The sequence below is a fragment of the Lactuca sativa genome, chromosome 3 (assembly GCF_002870075.4).
Source record: "Lactuca sativa cultivar Salinas chromosome 3, Lsat_Salinas_v11, whole genome shotgun sequence".
Classification (NCBI taxonomy): domain Eukaryota; kingdom Viridiplantae; phylum Streptophyta; class Magnoliopsida; order Asterales; family Asteraceae; genus Lactuca; species Lactuca sativa.
Genome location: NC_056625.2, coordinates 46,783,022 through 46,795,817, shown reverse-complemented (window position 1 = coordinate 46,795,817; position 12,796 = coordinate 46,783,022). Strand labels below are relative to the sequence as shown.

Genomic DNA, 12,796 nt, shown 5'->3' with positions numbered 1-12,796 from the left:
GGAAATAATTTGAAAAAATATGTTAATCAATAATCAGATTCGAAATTCACGATTAAATTTGAAAGTTTGTTTATTTTGATTGCAAATTAAATATATTGCAATCATTAAATCCCTAAAAATTTGCAGTATTTTTTCAGCAAACGTAAATATCATTTATACGGTTATTTTGTTTTTACCATTCTGCTCCATAACAATTCTGCTCCATAGAAACCACATCAAACGTATTCTTCTTCATTCTTTGTGATTCTGCAACGCTTCAAGAATTAAATATCAGGTTAGTGTATTCAAAAATCAGAATTACAAATATTTCTATTCCCTTCATGTTCTTATTTATCGGTATCTATCACGTTCTCATTGTATGATTTCTATTCTTCTTCTTCTTTTTTGTAATTCTTCTTAATCGTCTACTTCTTCTACCTTTTCAGTTTAAAAGATGAAAAACTAATGAACATTACAAGTTCATTTTCTTTAAAAAAATTAAAAATAGTCTTTTTCAGATGTGCACAGTAACTTTTGTTTTGATGGTATGAAATTTTAAAATTTGTTTGTATTTATCTAAATACAATCTCAAAAAAATATTGAATTTAAAAATTTATGAGTATATTAAGTCAGTTGTTATTGTCATGTGTTGATTTTTAATTTTTCTGTTTTACTCATTGTTATGTTATCTGTTAGTGTTAGTATGTTGCAGGGGCATTTTCGGTATAATTGTCGTTTTCATGTTAATTTTATATTTGTGTTCCATCTTATTATATAAACTTTTATTCAATCTAAAACATTATTTCATATGAATTATTTGTTTTTGTTTGTATTCCATTTTATTATAAAATGAATTATTGAATCTAAAAATTTATGAGTATATTAAGTCAGTTGTTATTGTCATGTGTTGATTTTTAATTTTTCTGTTTTACTCATTGTTATTTTATCTGTTAGTGTTAGTATGTTGCAGGGGCATTGTCGGTATAGTTGTCGTTTTCATGTTAATTTTATATGTTAGTGTTAGTATGTTGCAGGGGCATTTTTCGGTATAATTGTCGTTTTCATGTTAATTTTATATTTGTGTTCCATCTTATTATATAAACTTTTATTCAATCTAAAACATTATTTCATATGAATTATTTTTTTTTGTTTGTATTCCATTTTATTATAAAATGAATTATTGAATTTAAAAATTTATGAGTATATTAAGTCAGTTGTTATTGTCATGTGTTGATTTTTAATTTTTCTGTTTTACTTATTGGTTAGGATGTTCTGTACATTCTAAAAGGTTGCTAATTTTCCTTACAATTCTATAATGATTAAATTTATTGCAGAAAATGGAAATAGGAAATAAGGTTTACCTAAATAACATTGACCAGATAGATGAAAAATCGCATATCAAGGTTCGGGTGCTTAAAATTTGGAAATTTGTCAGAAATAATAAAGTTTGTTCGATTGAAATGATCATCATGGACGAGGAGGTTTGTTGTATTTGATATATTTTTTATTCATCATTCAATATTAGACATGTTTCATGAACATAATAATTTTTTTTTTTTTAAACAGGGTACACAATACCAAGCTCGCGTCTTCAATCAAAATTTCTCCAGATTTCGTCATCTTTTAAAGGAAGATGAAAGTTATATAATTATAAAACCCAATATGACTGCTGTTACTAATGGTTTCAGTTATACAAGTCATAAACAGACCTTAACTTTGGATTGGAAAAACATCCTAAAAAAATGTGATGATTTCTCGGGTCCGATCAATGGATTTATGTTTGTTGACTTTAATTCTATCATAGAACAAACATGCCCAAGAGACACATTCTTTGGTTAGTCATAAAATATTAATAAAATCATTTTTTATCATTTGTTTTTTTGGTTATACATTTTATTATATAAATATTACGATTTTAATTCAATAGTTTATGTTGTGTTATCTGTTGTGTAGATGTTATTAGAAGAAGGAGAGTCTACCTTCAGATCGTATTTTTCAAACCTGACTATGACCAAATCGGATGACGACACGGCATCGTAGATGAAATATTCTACTAACCTTTCATTCTTTGTTGATTGCGATCGATTATGGGGGAATCGATGAGATTCTTTGACGGCTAATCTTCGACGACCATCTATGGAAGATTGTAGTCGTTCTAAACAAGCATCCAAATCTCAGAATTTATTTCAAACAAATTGCTTTTTTTCCTTCCTGGTACGAAAACACAAACACAGAGAGAGTGAAATAGATATAGTGACTGATGAATAAGACTTTTGTAGAAAGGTATTTGTTGGTAGATTATTGAAACTTCTTTTGCTGGATTAATTTGTTTAAATAATATACGTAGCCCTACAGGAAACCACAAGTGACGGAACAATCAAATACACAATCGTAACACATATATTTTTAAAGATTATTGAAGAATTACACAATATAAACAAATATAAAATTTTTAATTCTATTTTATATTATTTAATATTCAAAATTTTTCAATTGGATATTTTGTTTAAAAAATATTATAAATGAAGAAATTAATCTTTTCAAATTTTGTTATGCATTTTAATAAACGAATTAATAATGGTAACTTTTTTAGATACATTTACTTTATTATTATTATTTATTTCATTTTAACTAACTTTAATTGTATTATATAAACATATTATTTACCTAATTTCACATTTCATATCCTATCCTATGTCTTCTTATGCAGAAAACAACAGTAACATGTACCACATGTAGGCCAGAGAGAAAAGAAGACAAAGAAAAATATATTTGGAAAATAAAAGATCGAAGAAAATAAAAACAACATCGAACGTTCCAAGTACATCATTACAGTATTTGTTCAAAAATACTGTTATATTGTTCTATACATATATTTACAAGTTTTATAATTTATTTCTATTTGCAGATCAATCAATCAACATTGTTCGTCAAACTCAAAATGTCAATACATTTGAAACACCTGCAAAGCATAACACAACCATACAATACTGGCCTTCCTTTACAGATATTAGAACTCCATTTTCTAACATTACAAATGTTATAAATCCGTTATCTAACAATAGAAATGGTAATTATTTATGGTTTTTAAAATATACTATTATCCATTATGTATATAATCGGGATATATATATATATATATATATATATAATTATTTATTTATTTAATATATAATTTTTTTTTTGGTCAGATATCATCAGTTTCGATAAATATACCACTTCCAAATTAGCAAACAAAAGACAGTACCATGTACTTTCAAATGAAATGACATCAAAAAATGCATCCACAGTAACAACTTCTTCATCATCAATCAAGTTAAAAACGAAGACAAGACATTTATCCTCTATCCCATTGATTGATCTGACAGAAGATGTAGAAAATATACATCAAGTGAACAATGAAAATTTTATAGTTGGTATCTCAAATGGTAATCAAAAAATAATATCCATTTTACATTTCAAATACTATGTTGTATATAATTATAAAATTCATTGATATTTTATTCAACGCTTTTATTTTATAGAATATTTGGATCATGGTGATCAAGTTGTTGTATGTCAAACATGTCGTGCAAAGTTATGGAGAAATGAATCCATTAGAGGTAAAGAAAAGGGAAACACGGATTATTCATTATGTTGTGGTTACGGCAAAGTTCAACTTCCAGATTTAAAGAATGCACCCCCGACTTATGAAAGAATGTTCCGAAATATGGACTCAAAAAGCAAACATTTCATGAAAAACATTCGACGTTACAATTCAATGTTTTCTTTCACGTCGATGGGTGGTAAAATTGATTCTTCAATCAATAGAGGAAACGCTCCATACATTTTCAGATTGGGTGGTCAAAATTATCATAGTATTGGAAGTCTTTTGCCAGCAAAAGGATCGGAACCAAAATTCTCTCAGTTATACATTTATGACACTGACAACGAAATTACAAATAGACAAAGATGTTTTCGGTATTTTCTCAAACTTCTTATTCATAATTTAGTATTATTATTATTAATATATATATATATATATATATATATATATATATATATATATATATATATATTACTCATATTATTTATAAATATATTTGTTTTAGTGGTGAAAAGGATCAATCAACATCAACTGATAGTGATATTATTGAAGATATTAAGGTGATGTTAGATTCAAATAATGTGTTGGTTAGATCTTATAGGATGGTAAGAGATACTTTTGAGAAAAATCTAGAAGTTGATATGAAATTACGACTTATCGGGAGAAGGGAGCAAGATGGAAGAACATATAACCTACCGATTGCTTCTGAGGTTGCTGCTTTAATAATTGGTGACATTTCGGATTCAATCGAGAAGAGGGATATCGTCGTTCAAACAAAAAATGGTTGTCTACAACGTATCAGTGAATTGCATCCTTCGTATCTTCCTCTCCAATATCCATTGCTATTTCCATATGGGGATGATGGTTATAGTGTTGACATTCTTCATAGAGGTGTGCCATTTACGAACAACAGCAAGCGTGCGAAATGTACAATGAGAGAATATTTCGCTTATAGGATTCAAGACAGAGATCATTCGTTTTCTCTCATACTTAATTCAAGAAGGTTGTTTCAACAATTTCTGGTAGATGCCTACACTATGATGGAAACGGAGAGAATGTACTACATACGTAGGCAACAACATGTTCTTAGATGTGATTCTTATGAAAATTTACGTAACCAAAAAGCTCAAGGAACGACTGATATCTCGAATGTCGGCCAACGTGTCATATTACCTTCATCCTTTACCGGAGGTGCACGTTATATGCTGCAAAACTATTTGGATGCCATGTCACTATGCAAATGGTTTGGATATCCTGATTTCTTCATAACCTTTACGTGTAATCTCAAATGGCCTGAGATTAAAAGGTTTCTTAAGGATACTTCACTTCAACCAAAAGACAGGCCTGATATACTATGTAGGTTGTTCAAGATCAAGCTTGATGCATTCATTAAAGACTTAAGGGATAATCAAATTTTCGGCAAAGTTCAAGCATGTAATTAAAACAATATTTTTAAATTTTTTATAAAACATTGATCTTATTATTATATTTTAAATATGTTTTAATATCTAATCACATTTTACTTTTTTTTGGCAAATTCTTTTACAGATGTTTATACAATTGAATTCCAAAAAAGAGGTTTGCCGCATAGTCATGTATGTCTATTCATGCATTCTGACAACAAGCTACCAACTGTTGAACTTATCGATCCGATAATTTCAGCAGAGATACCAGACAGAATCGAAGATCCTGAATTGTATTCACTTGTAAATGAGTTTATGGTTCATGGTCCATGTGGAGCTGAAAATATGAATTGTCCATGCATGGTGGATAAAAAGTGCTCTAAAAACTTTCCAAAACAATTCAATAATCATTCGTCTGTAGATCAGAATGGTTTTCCGTTATATAGGCGAAGAAACGATGGTTATTTTGTAGAAAAATCAGGTGTAAGGTTGGATAATAGAAATGTTGTTCCATACAACAAATATCTATTGAAAAGATATCAGACACATATTAATATTGAATGGTGCAATCAGGGATCTTCTATAAAGTATTTGTTTAAATACATAAATAAGGGTCCTGATAGAGCTACAGTTGCTGTTGTACCAACCAACAATGAATGTGAAAATAATGATGCGGTCGATGAAATAGTTGAATATTACGATTGTAGATATTTATCAGCATGTGAAGCATCATGGCGAATTTTTACATATGATGTTCATTGCAGATATCCTTCTGTTGTCAGACTGCCTTTTCATCTTCCTAATCAACAACAGATTGTATATGGTGAAGACGATGATATTGATGATGTTCTTGACAAACCTTCTGTTGCGGCTTCAAATTTCACAGCTTGGATGAAATGTAATGCAATCGACAGTGAAGCACGAAAGCTCACATATGTTGAATTCCCTACAAAGTTTGTTTGGATATTAAATGGTCGGTTTTGGAAGCGAAGGAAAGTAGGAAAAGCCATCGGTAGAATTCATTCTGTTTCACCTAAACTAGGTGAGGCATATTTCTTAAGGATTCTTTTAAATAAAGTAAAAGGACCAACATCATTTGATGATATTCGCACGGTAAATGGTCAAACACATTCTTCTTTTAGAGATGCTTGTTATACACTCGGGCTATTAGATGATGACAAGGAATACATTGATGCAATTAAAGAAGCAAGTCATTCTGGATCTAGTTTTTATCTACGCTTTTTATTTGCTACATTGTTGATGTGTAATAGTATGTCAAAACCAGAGGTCGTTTGGGAAAATACATGGAAATATTTGGCAGATGAAATTCTATATAGACAACGACAAAGATTTAAGTCTGCAGGTATAACATTTTTTCTTATTTTTTTAAAATTAATTTATTTTTATTATTCAACAACCATTAAATCATTATTAATAAAATTATTAAATATCGACGACAAATTTTATTAATTATTTAATATTTTTGTGCAGAATTGTTACTCGGAGTAGATGAACTTAAGAACTTAACTTTGTTCGAAATACAACAAATTTTACTTCGAAACAACTCTACACTCAAAAACTTCAAAAACATGCCATACCCAGATGTTGAATCCGTTTCTTCTTCAAACAATCGGCTTATCACCGAGGAGCTAGATTACGACGTTCCCGTGATAAAGAATGACTATGATCGTATGTTTCTTGAATTAACAAATGAGCAACGTAATATTTTCCTAAACATCATGAGTGCTATTCAAGAAAATAAAGGAGGTGTCTTCTTTGTTTACGGTTATGGTGGAACGGGTAAAACTTTTTTATGGAAAACAATATCTGCAGCAATTAGATCTGAAGGAAATATTGTATTAAATGTTGCTTCAAGCGATATTGCATCCTTATTATTGCCTGGTGGTAGAACAACACACTCTCGATTTATAATTCCATTTGAGCTTACAGAGGATTCTTTTTGTAACATAAATCCAGACGGTGAGTTGGCAAACTTAATAAGAAAAACCTCTTTAATAATTTGGGATGAAGCACCTATGGTCCATAAGCATGCATTTGAAGCTTTAGATCGAACTTTTAAGGATTTACTAAGGTGCGTAAATTCAACAATCTCAAATATTCCATTTGGAGGGAAAGTTATTGTCTTTGGAGGAGATTTAAGACAGATTCTACCTGTTGTTCCGGGTGGCAGTAGACAGACCATTGTAAATGCTTCTTTGAGTTCTTCATATTTATGGGAACATTGCAAAGTCCATAGATTAACAAAAAACATGAGGCTAACTGTTGGAAGGGATCAATCAGATATAGGAAAAATAAGAGGTTTTGCAAATTGGTTGTTGGATATAGGAGAAGGAAAACTTGGTGGTCCGAACGACGGTGAAACGATTATCGATATTCCGGATGATATTCTCATTAACGATTCACATGATCCTATAGGTTCCTTAATTGAGTTTGTATATCCTTCAATTTTAGAGAACTATAGCGATATAAATTATTTCCAAGAAAGAGCGATACTTGCTCCGAAAAATGAAGTTGTCCAGGAAATAAACGACCGTTTGCTTAAGAAGTTTCCAGGAGATGAAGTTGAATATTTAAGTTCAGACAGCATATGTGAATCCGAATTTCTCCATGATCAATTTGATGCAAATCTATACTCTCCTGATGTATTAAATGGTCTCAAAGTATCCGGTTTACCAAATCATAAGTTAGTTTTAAAAATTGGTGTTCCAGTAATGTTCCTGAGAAATATTGATCAGAAAAACAGCTTATGTAATGGCACAAGACTACAGGTGTTATCATTGGCCAAACGTGTTATTGAGGCACGTATAATAACTGGAACTAATATTGGAAATCGGACTTTTATTCCAAGAATGTCTTTAACTCCATCAGAAAAAAAGATTCCCTTCAAATTCACAAGAAGACAATTTCCTTTGGCCGTATGTTTTGCAATGACTATTAATAAAAGTCAAAGACAATCGTTATCAAAGGTTGGTTTGTTTCTGAAAGATCCAGTTTTTTCACATGGATAATTGTATGTTACCTTATCTAGAGTTCAAAGCAGAGAGGGATTAAAATTATTAATTTTAGATAAAGATGGCAAACTTATAAATAAAACTTCCAATGTTGTTTATAAGGAAGTTTTTCGAAATTTGTAGTCAACTTTTTTGTAACGTCGTTTTATTCAATTTTAGCAAATTACACTTAATCCATCATATTACTGTATTTTTTTATAATTACATATTGTTGTATTTTATGTTAATTTTATTACACACATTGGTAATGCATCATCTGCATATGTCCAACAAGAATCATGCATAAAAAAAAAAGAGTTTTCAAAAATCTTCATTCCGAATTAAATACTTCTCATTTACTTTGTAATTAAATACTTACAAATTAAAAAATTTATTGAAATATTCAATATTACAATTTATAAGTTATAAGAATTATTGAAATATTATTTTATTAAATAATTAATTTTTAAATTCAATTTAGAAATAGCACCCGTGGTTCCACATCTAATCCTAATAAAAAACTCCTATACATGCCACTTGTCATTTTTTTAGATTTTATATTTGCCACGTTTCCATTTTTTGTTCACCTCATTTTGGTCTTCCCGCTCATTTATTCTTCCTCTAATATGCCATCCCAAAAAATCAGCAATCCAAATTTAAAAACGCTACTACTATCCCAATAAACCAGCTAAGTAATCATCTATTGATATGAATTTGACAGATTTTCCTTTCTCATATACTAATCTTGGTAAAAAAAAAAAACTATCGCAGCTCCTTCCTCTATATTCTAATTTCTAAATGTCAAAACCCTAATAATATCAACAGAATCGGCACATCATTTCACTATTTGCAAAGCAATATGATTCGACTCAGTTTGTATGATCGTGAATTTAGGATTTCTGGAATTAATGCGGAAAGAAGGTACACAGTAAACCATTATTCATATTTTCTTTGCATTCTCTTTGCTTGACTGTATACGATAACTAATTTTGATTAATATTTTTGAAATGCAATATTTTATTTCGTTTCAGGATTGGTAAATCTCATCTGGATTTGCATAACCTACTCCCACCCAAAAAGAATTTCGTACTGAGAATTAGTCCGTAAGGTAAAGGTACGTTAGTTTATTATTCCTTGATCGTTTATTCAATTATCCAAAGTTCATATTTGTTGAGTTACATCAATTTATATCCAAAATGTGGATAACCATTTGATTTGTGATGCTTTCCTCATGCAACATGCTCGGGTTGGGCTTTTTATTGCTACCATGTGATCTATTTCATTAATCTTTATCAAAATGTCCTAAATTTGAATCATTATATCTTGATAAATTTAGTGGAACTTGGAATCAAAGAACCAACACCAATTCAAATACACTCCATCCAAATATTTCTATCTGTATGTTCTTTTCCATAACAAAAAATTTGAAACTTATTTTTAACATCTTTTCTAAGCCCCCTTTATCCCATTTTTATTTTAGGGCATAGAGTGCTTTGCGTTTTCTCTAATCGCTTCAGGAAAAACATTATCAATTTTTGTCATATGCTCATGAAACTAAAGGTACTTCCATTTGATATTGATTATAAGGGTTTTAGGCTTGATGTTGTCATTGTATATAGTTAATTTATTTATTTATTTTTGTCTTAAACAACTTAATGATTGTAACTATAATGCAGCAATGTGTAACCTCTAGCCAATTCTAAGTATTTCTGATTAGAGATGGATTACCAATTTTTTGTCTTTATATATTACTTGCAAAGTTGAGGCCTAATTTTTTAGTTCCTTAATTGTGCATGTTTTTTTTTATGAATGGGTTCTTAAAATATTAATCAGAGTGTTTTTACGTTAGAAATTTAGATGATTCATGGGTTTGTTTTAATTTTAAGGTGTAAATAATGGTTTGACGTTGTAGTAGTGGTAATTGGTTTGTATATTAACGACATCATTATAATTTGGTACATTTTTCAATTTAGAATACTATTTAAATTTAATTACATAGGAGTACCTTGCTATTGCTTACATCTCAGCAATCAAAAAAGTCGAAGTGCAACATACTTCCAAGATATAACATTATACTTCCATTTTAAAAAATGGAACTGGATTGAATAGTTTCCTCTAATGACAAAATTTTGTTTTGGGATGTCATGTAAAGATGTGTTCTTTTGGGATCAAGGTATTAGCCGAAGATATCTTTCCTCATATTGAGGAAGTATTGTTATAGTTGATAAACTCTTCATTATAGATAGCGATAGGATATTGTATAAATATGAATTGTAAATCATTGGAATGATACGGGAAAATTACCAATTAACATGGTATCAGAGCACAAATATCATTAACCCTACTTCGCCTCTTGTTCTTCCCTGTACGCCATTTTTTTTTTCTCTTCTTCTTCAATGGACCCAAAATCTCACCCAGCCATCACAGTCACAAACATACGGAACTTCATTCCGTTTATACTGGAGATGGAGAGCGGACAGTACACCTCATTGGCAGAATTATTTCGCATCCATTGCAGGGCTTTTCAGGTTGCAGATCACATTGATTCTACCATCATCCCTCCTTCAAAACCACCTTCTTCTTCTTCTTCTTCCTCCACCTCAACAGAAGCTGATAAAACCTCCACTGAAGCCGACAAAACTAAAGCATCAGAGTTTGCAGCATGGTCACGACTCGATGCTATTGTTCTCCAATGGATCTACAACACAATTTCTAATGATCTGCTGCACACAATTTTGAAACCAAACACCACTGCGTGTCAGGCATGGACTGCCCTTGAAAACATTTTTCAAGATAACCAGAGCACTAGAGCTGTCTATCTTGACAGCAAATTCGTCTCTACAAGACTTGACCAACACCCTAACATCTCCTCCTATTGCCAAGCCATGAAGATGCTTGCTGATCAACTGTCAAATGTGGGAAACCCGGTTTCCAACCAACGTCTTGTTCTTCAACTAATTGCTGGTCTCAATGAAAGTTATGAAGGGGTCGCAATGATCATCCAGCAAACAACACCCTTACCTGATTTCTATGAAGTTCGCTCCAAACTCATCATGGAAGAAGCACGAAAAGCTCATCAGGCTGCTGCCACTGCTGTATCCCTAACCGGAGGCACCTCCGTTACCGCCTTGACTGCTTCAGCACCAATGACTCATCCAAATTTTGGAGATAGCAGCCGCCTTAACCAACAACAGGCAGATCCCTTTTCCTCTCATGGACGCGGACGGGGTTGAGGAGGACGCGGTCGTGGACGATCTTCCAACGGGCGTGGACGCAGTACCAACAATAACCAAACCCAACAGACATACAATCGGGGGTCCCGTCCCTATCAGCCATGGACTACACCGCCACCATGGGCTTTTCCCAACTATACACCATGGGCTTACCCCCCTTGCCCATATCCGACTCAGCAATATGGATCCTCCAGACCTCCATCAGTTTCCACCGGGATTCTAGGTAATCGACCTCAGCAGGCCTATCCGGTATCAGAAATCAGCCACACACCAACCGATCTTGAGCAAGCTTTTCACACAATGGCATTACACCCACCTGATCAGACTTGGTATGCTGATATCGGAGCAACGTCACACATGACTCCCAACACAGGTAACTTCACGTCTTATATCAATAATGGTCTTTCTCAGAATGTTATTGTCGGTAATGGTTCCACTATTCCAATTCAAGGCACCGGTAATCAAACACTTCCTTACCCTCTTCCTCCTTTTATTCTAAAAAAATGTTCTTCACACTCCAAATGTCATTAAAAATCTTTTATCCATTCGTCGCTTTACTATTGACAACAATGTTTCCGTAAAATTTGACCAGTTTGGTTTTGATGTGAAGGACTTCCAGACGCGGACTCCAATCCTCTGTTGCAATAGTACCGGTGCTCTCTACCCTTTCAAGCTCCAGTCAAATTCCCAAGTTACACAACCTTCTACTTTTGCTGCAATTACAAGAGACCTATGGCATCATCGCCTTGGCCACCCGGGCGCGGATGTTTTATCTTCTTTACGTTCTACTTTAAATTTTCCTAGATCAAAACCTTTTTCTTCTGTTTGTCGTTCTTGTGTGTTGGGTAAACAAATAAAACTTCCTTTTATTACTTCTCAGTCAATAACTCATTTACCTTTTGACATTATTCATACGGATCTATGGACCTCCCCTATGTTAAGCTCTAGTGGTCACCGCTACTATATTTTATTTTTGGATGACAAAACCAATTATTTATGGACTTATCCTCTAGCCAATAAGTCCCAAGTTTTTTCCATCTTCATCCAATTCTTTGCTATGGTCAAAACACAATTCCATTACACTATTAAAACCATACAATGTGATAATGGTCGTGAGTTTGATAACCATCAATTTCACAATTTTTGCTCTCAAAATGGCCTTCAATTCCGCTTTTCTTGTCCGCACACATCTCCTCAAAATGGAAAAGCTGAACGTAAAATACGATCCATTAATAATATCCTTTGCACTCTTCTCACCCACTCAAACGTACCCATGCATTTTTGGCACCATGCACTCCAACATGCTACGTACCTGTTAAACATTCTTCCCAGCAAACTTATTGCCAATCTAACCCCTACACATCTTCTATATAATCTTCAACCCTCATATTCACACCTTCGTACCTTCGGTTGTCTATGTTACCCACTTACTCCATCTCCCACCATCCACAAACTCCAAAAACGTTCCCGACCCTGCATTTTCTTAGGCCACCCCATCAATCACCGAGGGTACAAATGTTTTGACATGCAAAATAAAACCATTATTATATCCCGCCATGTAATATTCGATGAAACTATTTTTCC

The 12,796-nt window shown here is 32.2% G+C and overlaps 2 protein-coding genes and 1 pseudogene across 2 annotated transcripts; all 3 read left to right on the top strand.

Moving 5' to 3' along the window:
* Positions 1 to 1,316: 1,316 nt before the first annotated feature.
* LOC111909057 (uncharacterized) lies at positions 1,317 to 6,477 on the top strand. Its single transcript, XM_052769682.1, has 9 exons — positions 1,317 to 1,460; positions 1,546 to 1,618; positions 2,888 to 3,049; positions 3,171 to 3,407; positions 3,504 to 3,939; positions 4,071 to 4,999; positions 5,114 to 6,178; positions 6,240 to 6,331; positions 6,460 to 6,477. The coding sequence occupies exons 1-9, from the start codon at positions 1,317 to 1,319 to the stop codon at positions 6,475 to 6,477; spliced, it is 3,156 nt and encodes a 1,051-aa protein (XP_052625642.1).
* An 80-nt stretch (positions 6,478 to 6,557) lies between these two features.
* LOC128132748 (uncharacterized) lies at positions 6,558 to 8,123 on the top strand (annotated as a pseudogene).
* A 2,252-nt stretch (positions 8,124 to 10,375) lies between these two features.
* On the top strand, positions 10,376 to 11,212 carry LOC111909056 (uncharacterized). The gene has a single exon (XM_023904850.2). It carries the CDS (start codon positions 10,376 to 10,378, stop codon positions 11,210 to 11,212), a length of 837 nt encoding a protein of 278 aa, XP_023760618.2.
* The last annotated feature ends 1,584 nt before the right edge of the window (positions 11,213 to 12,796 follow it).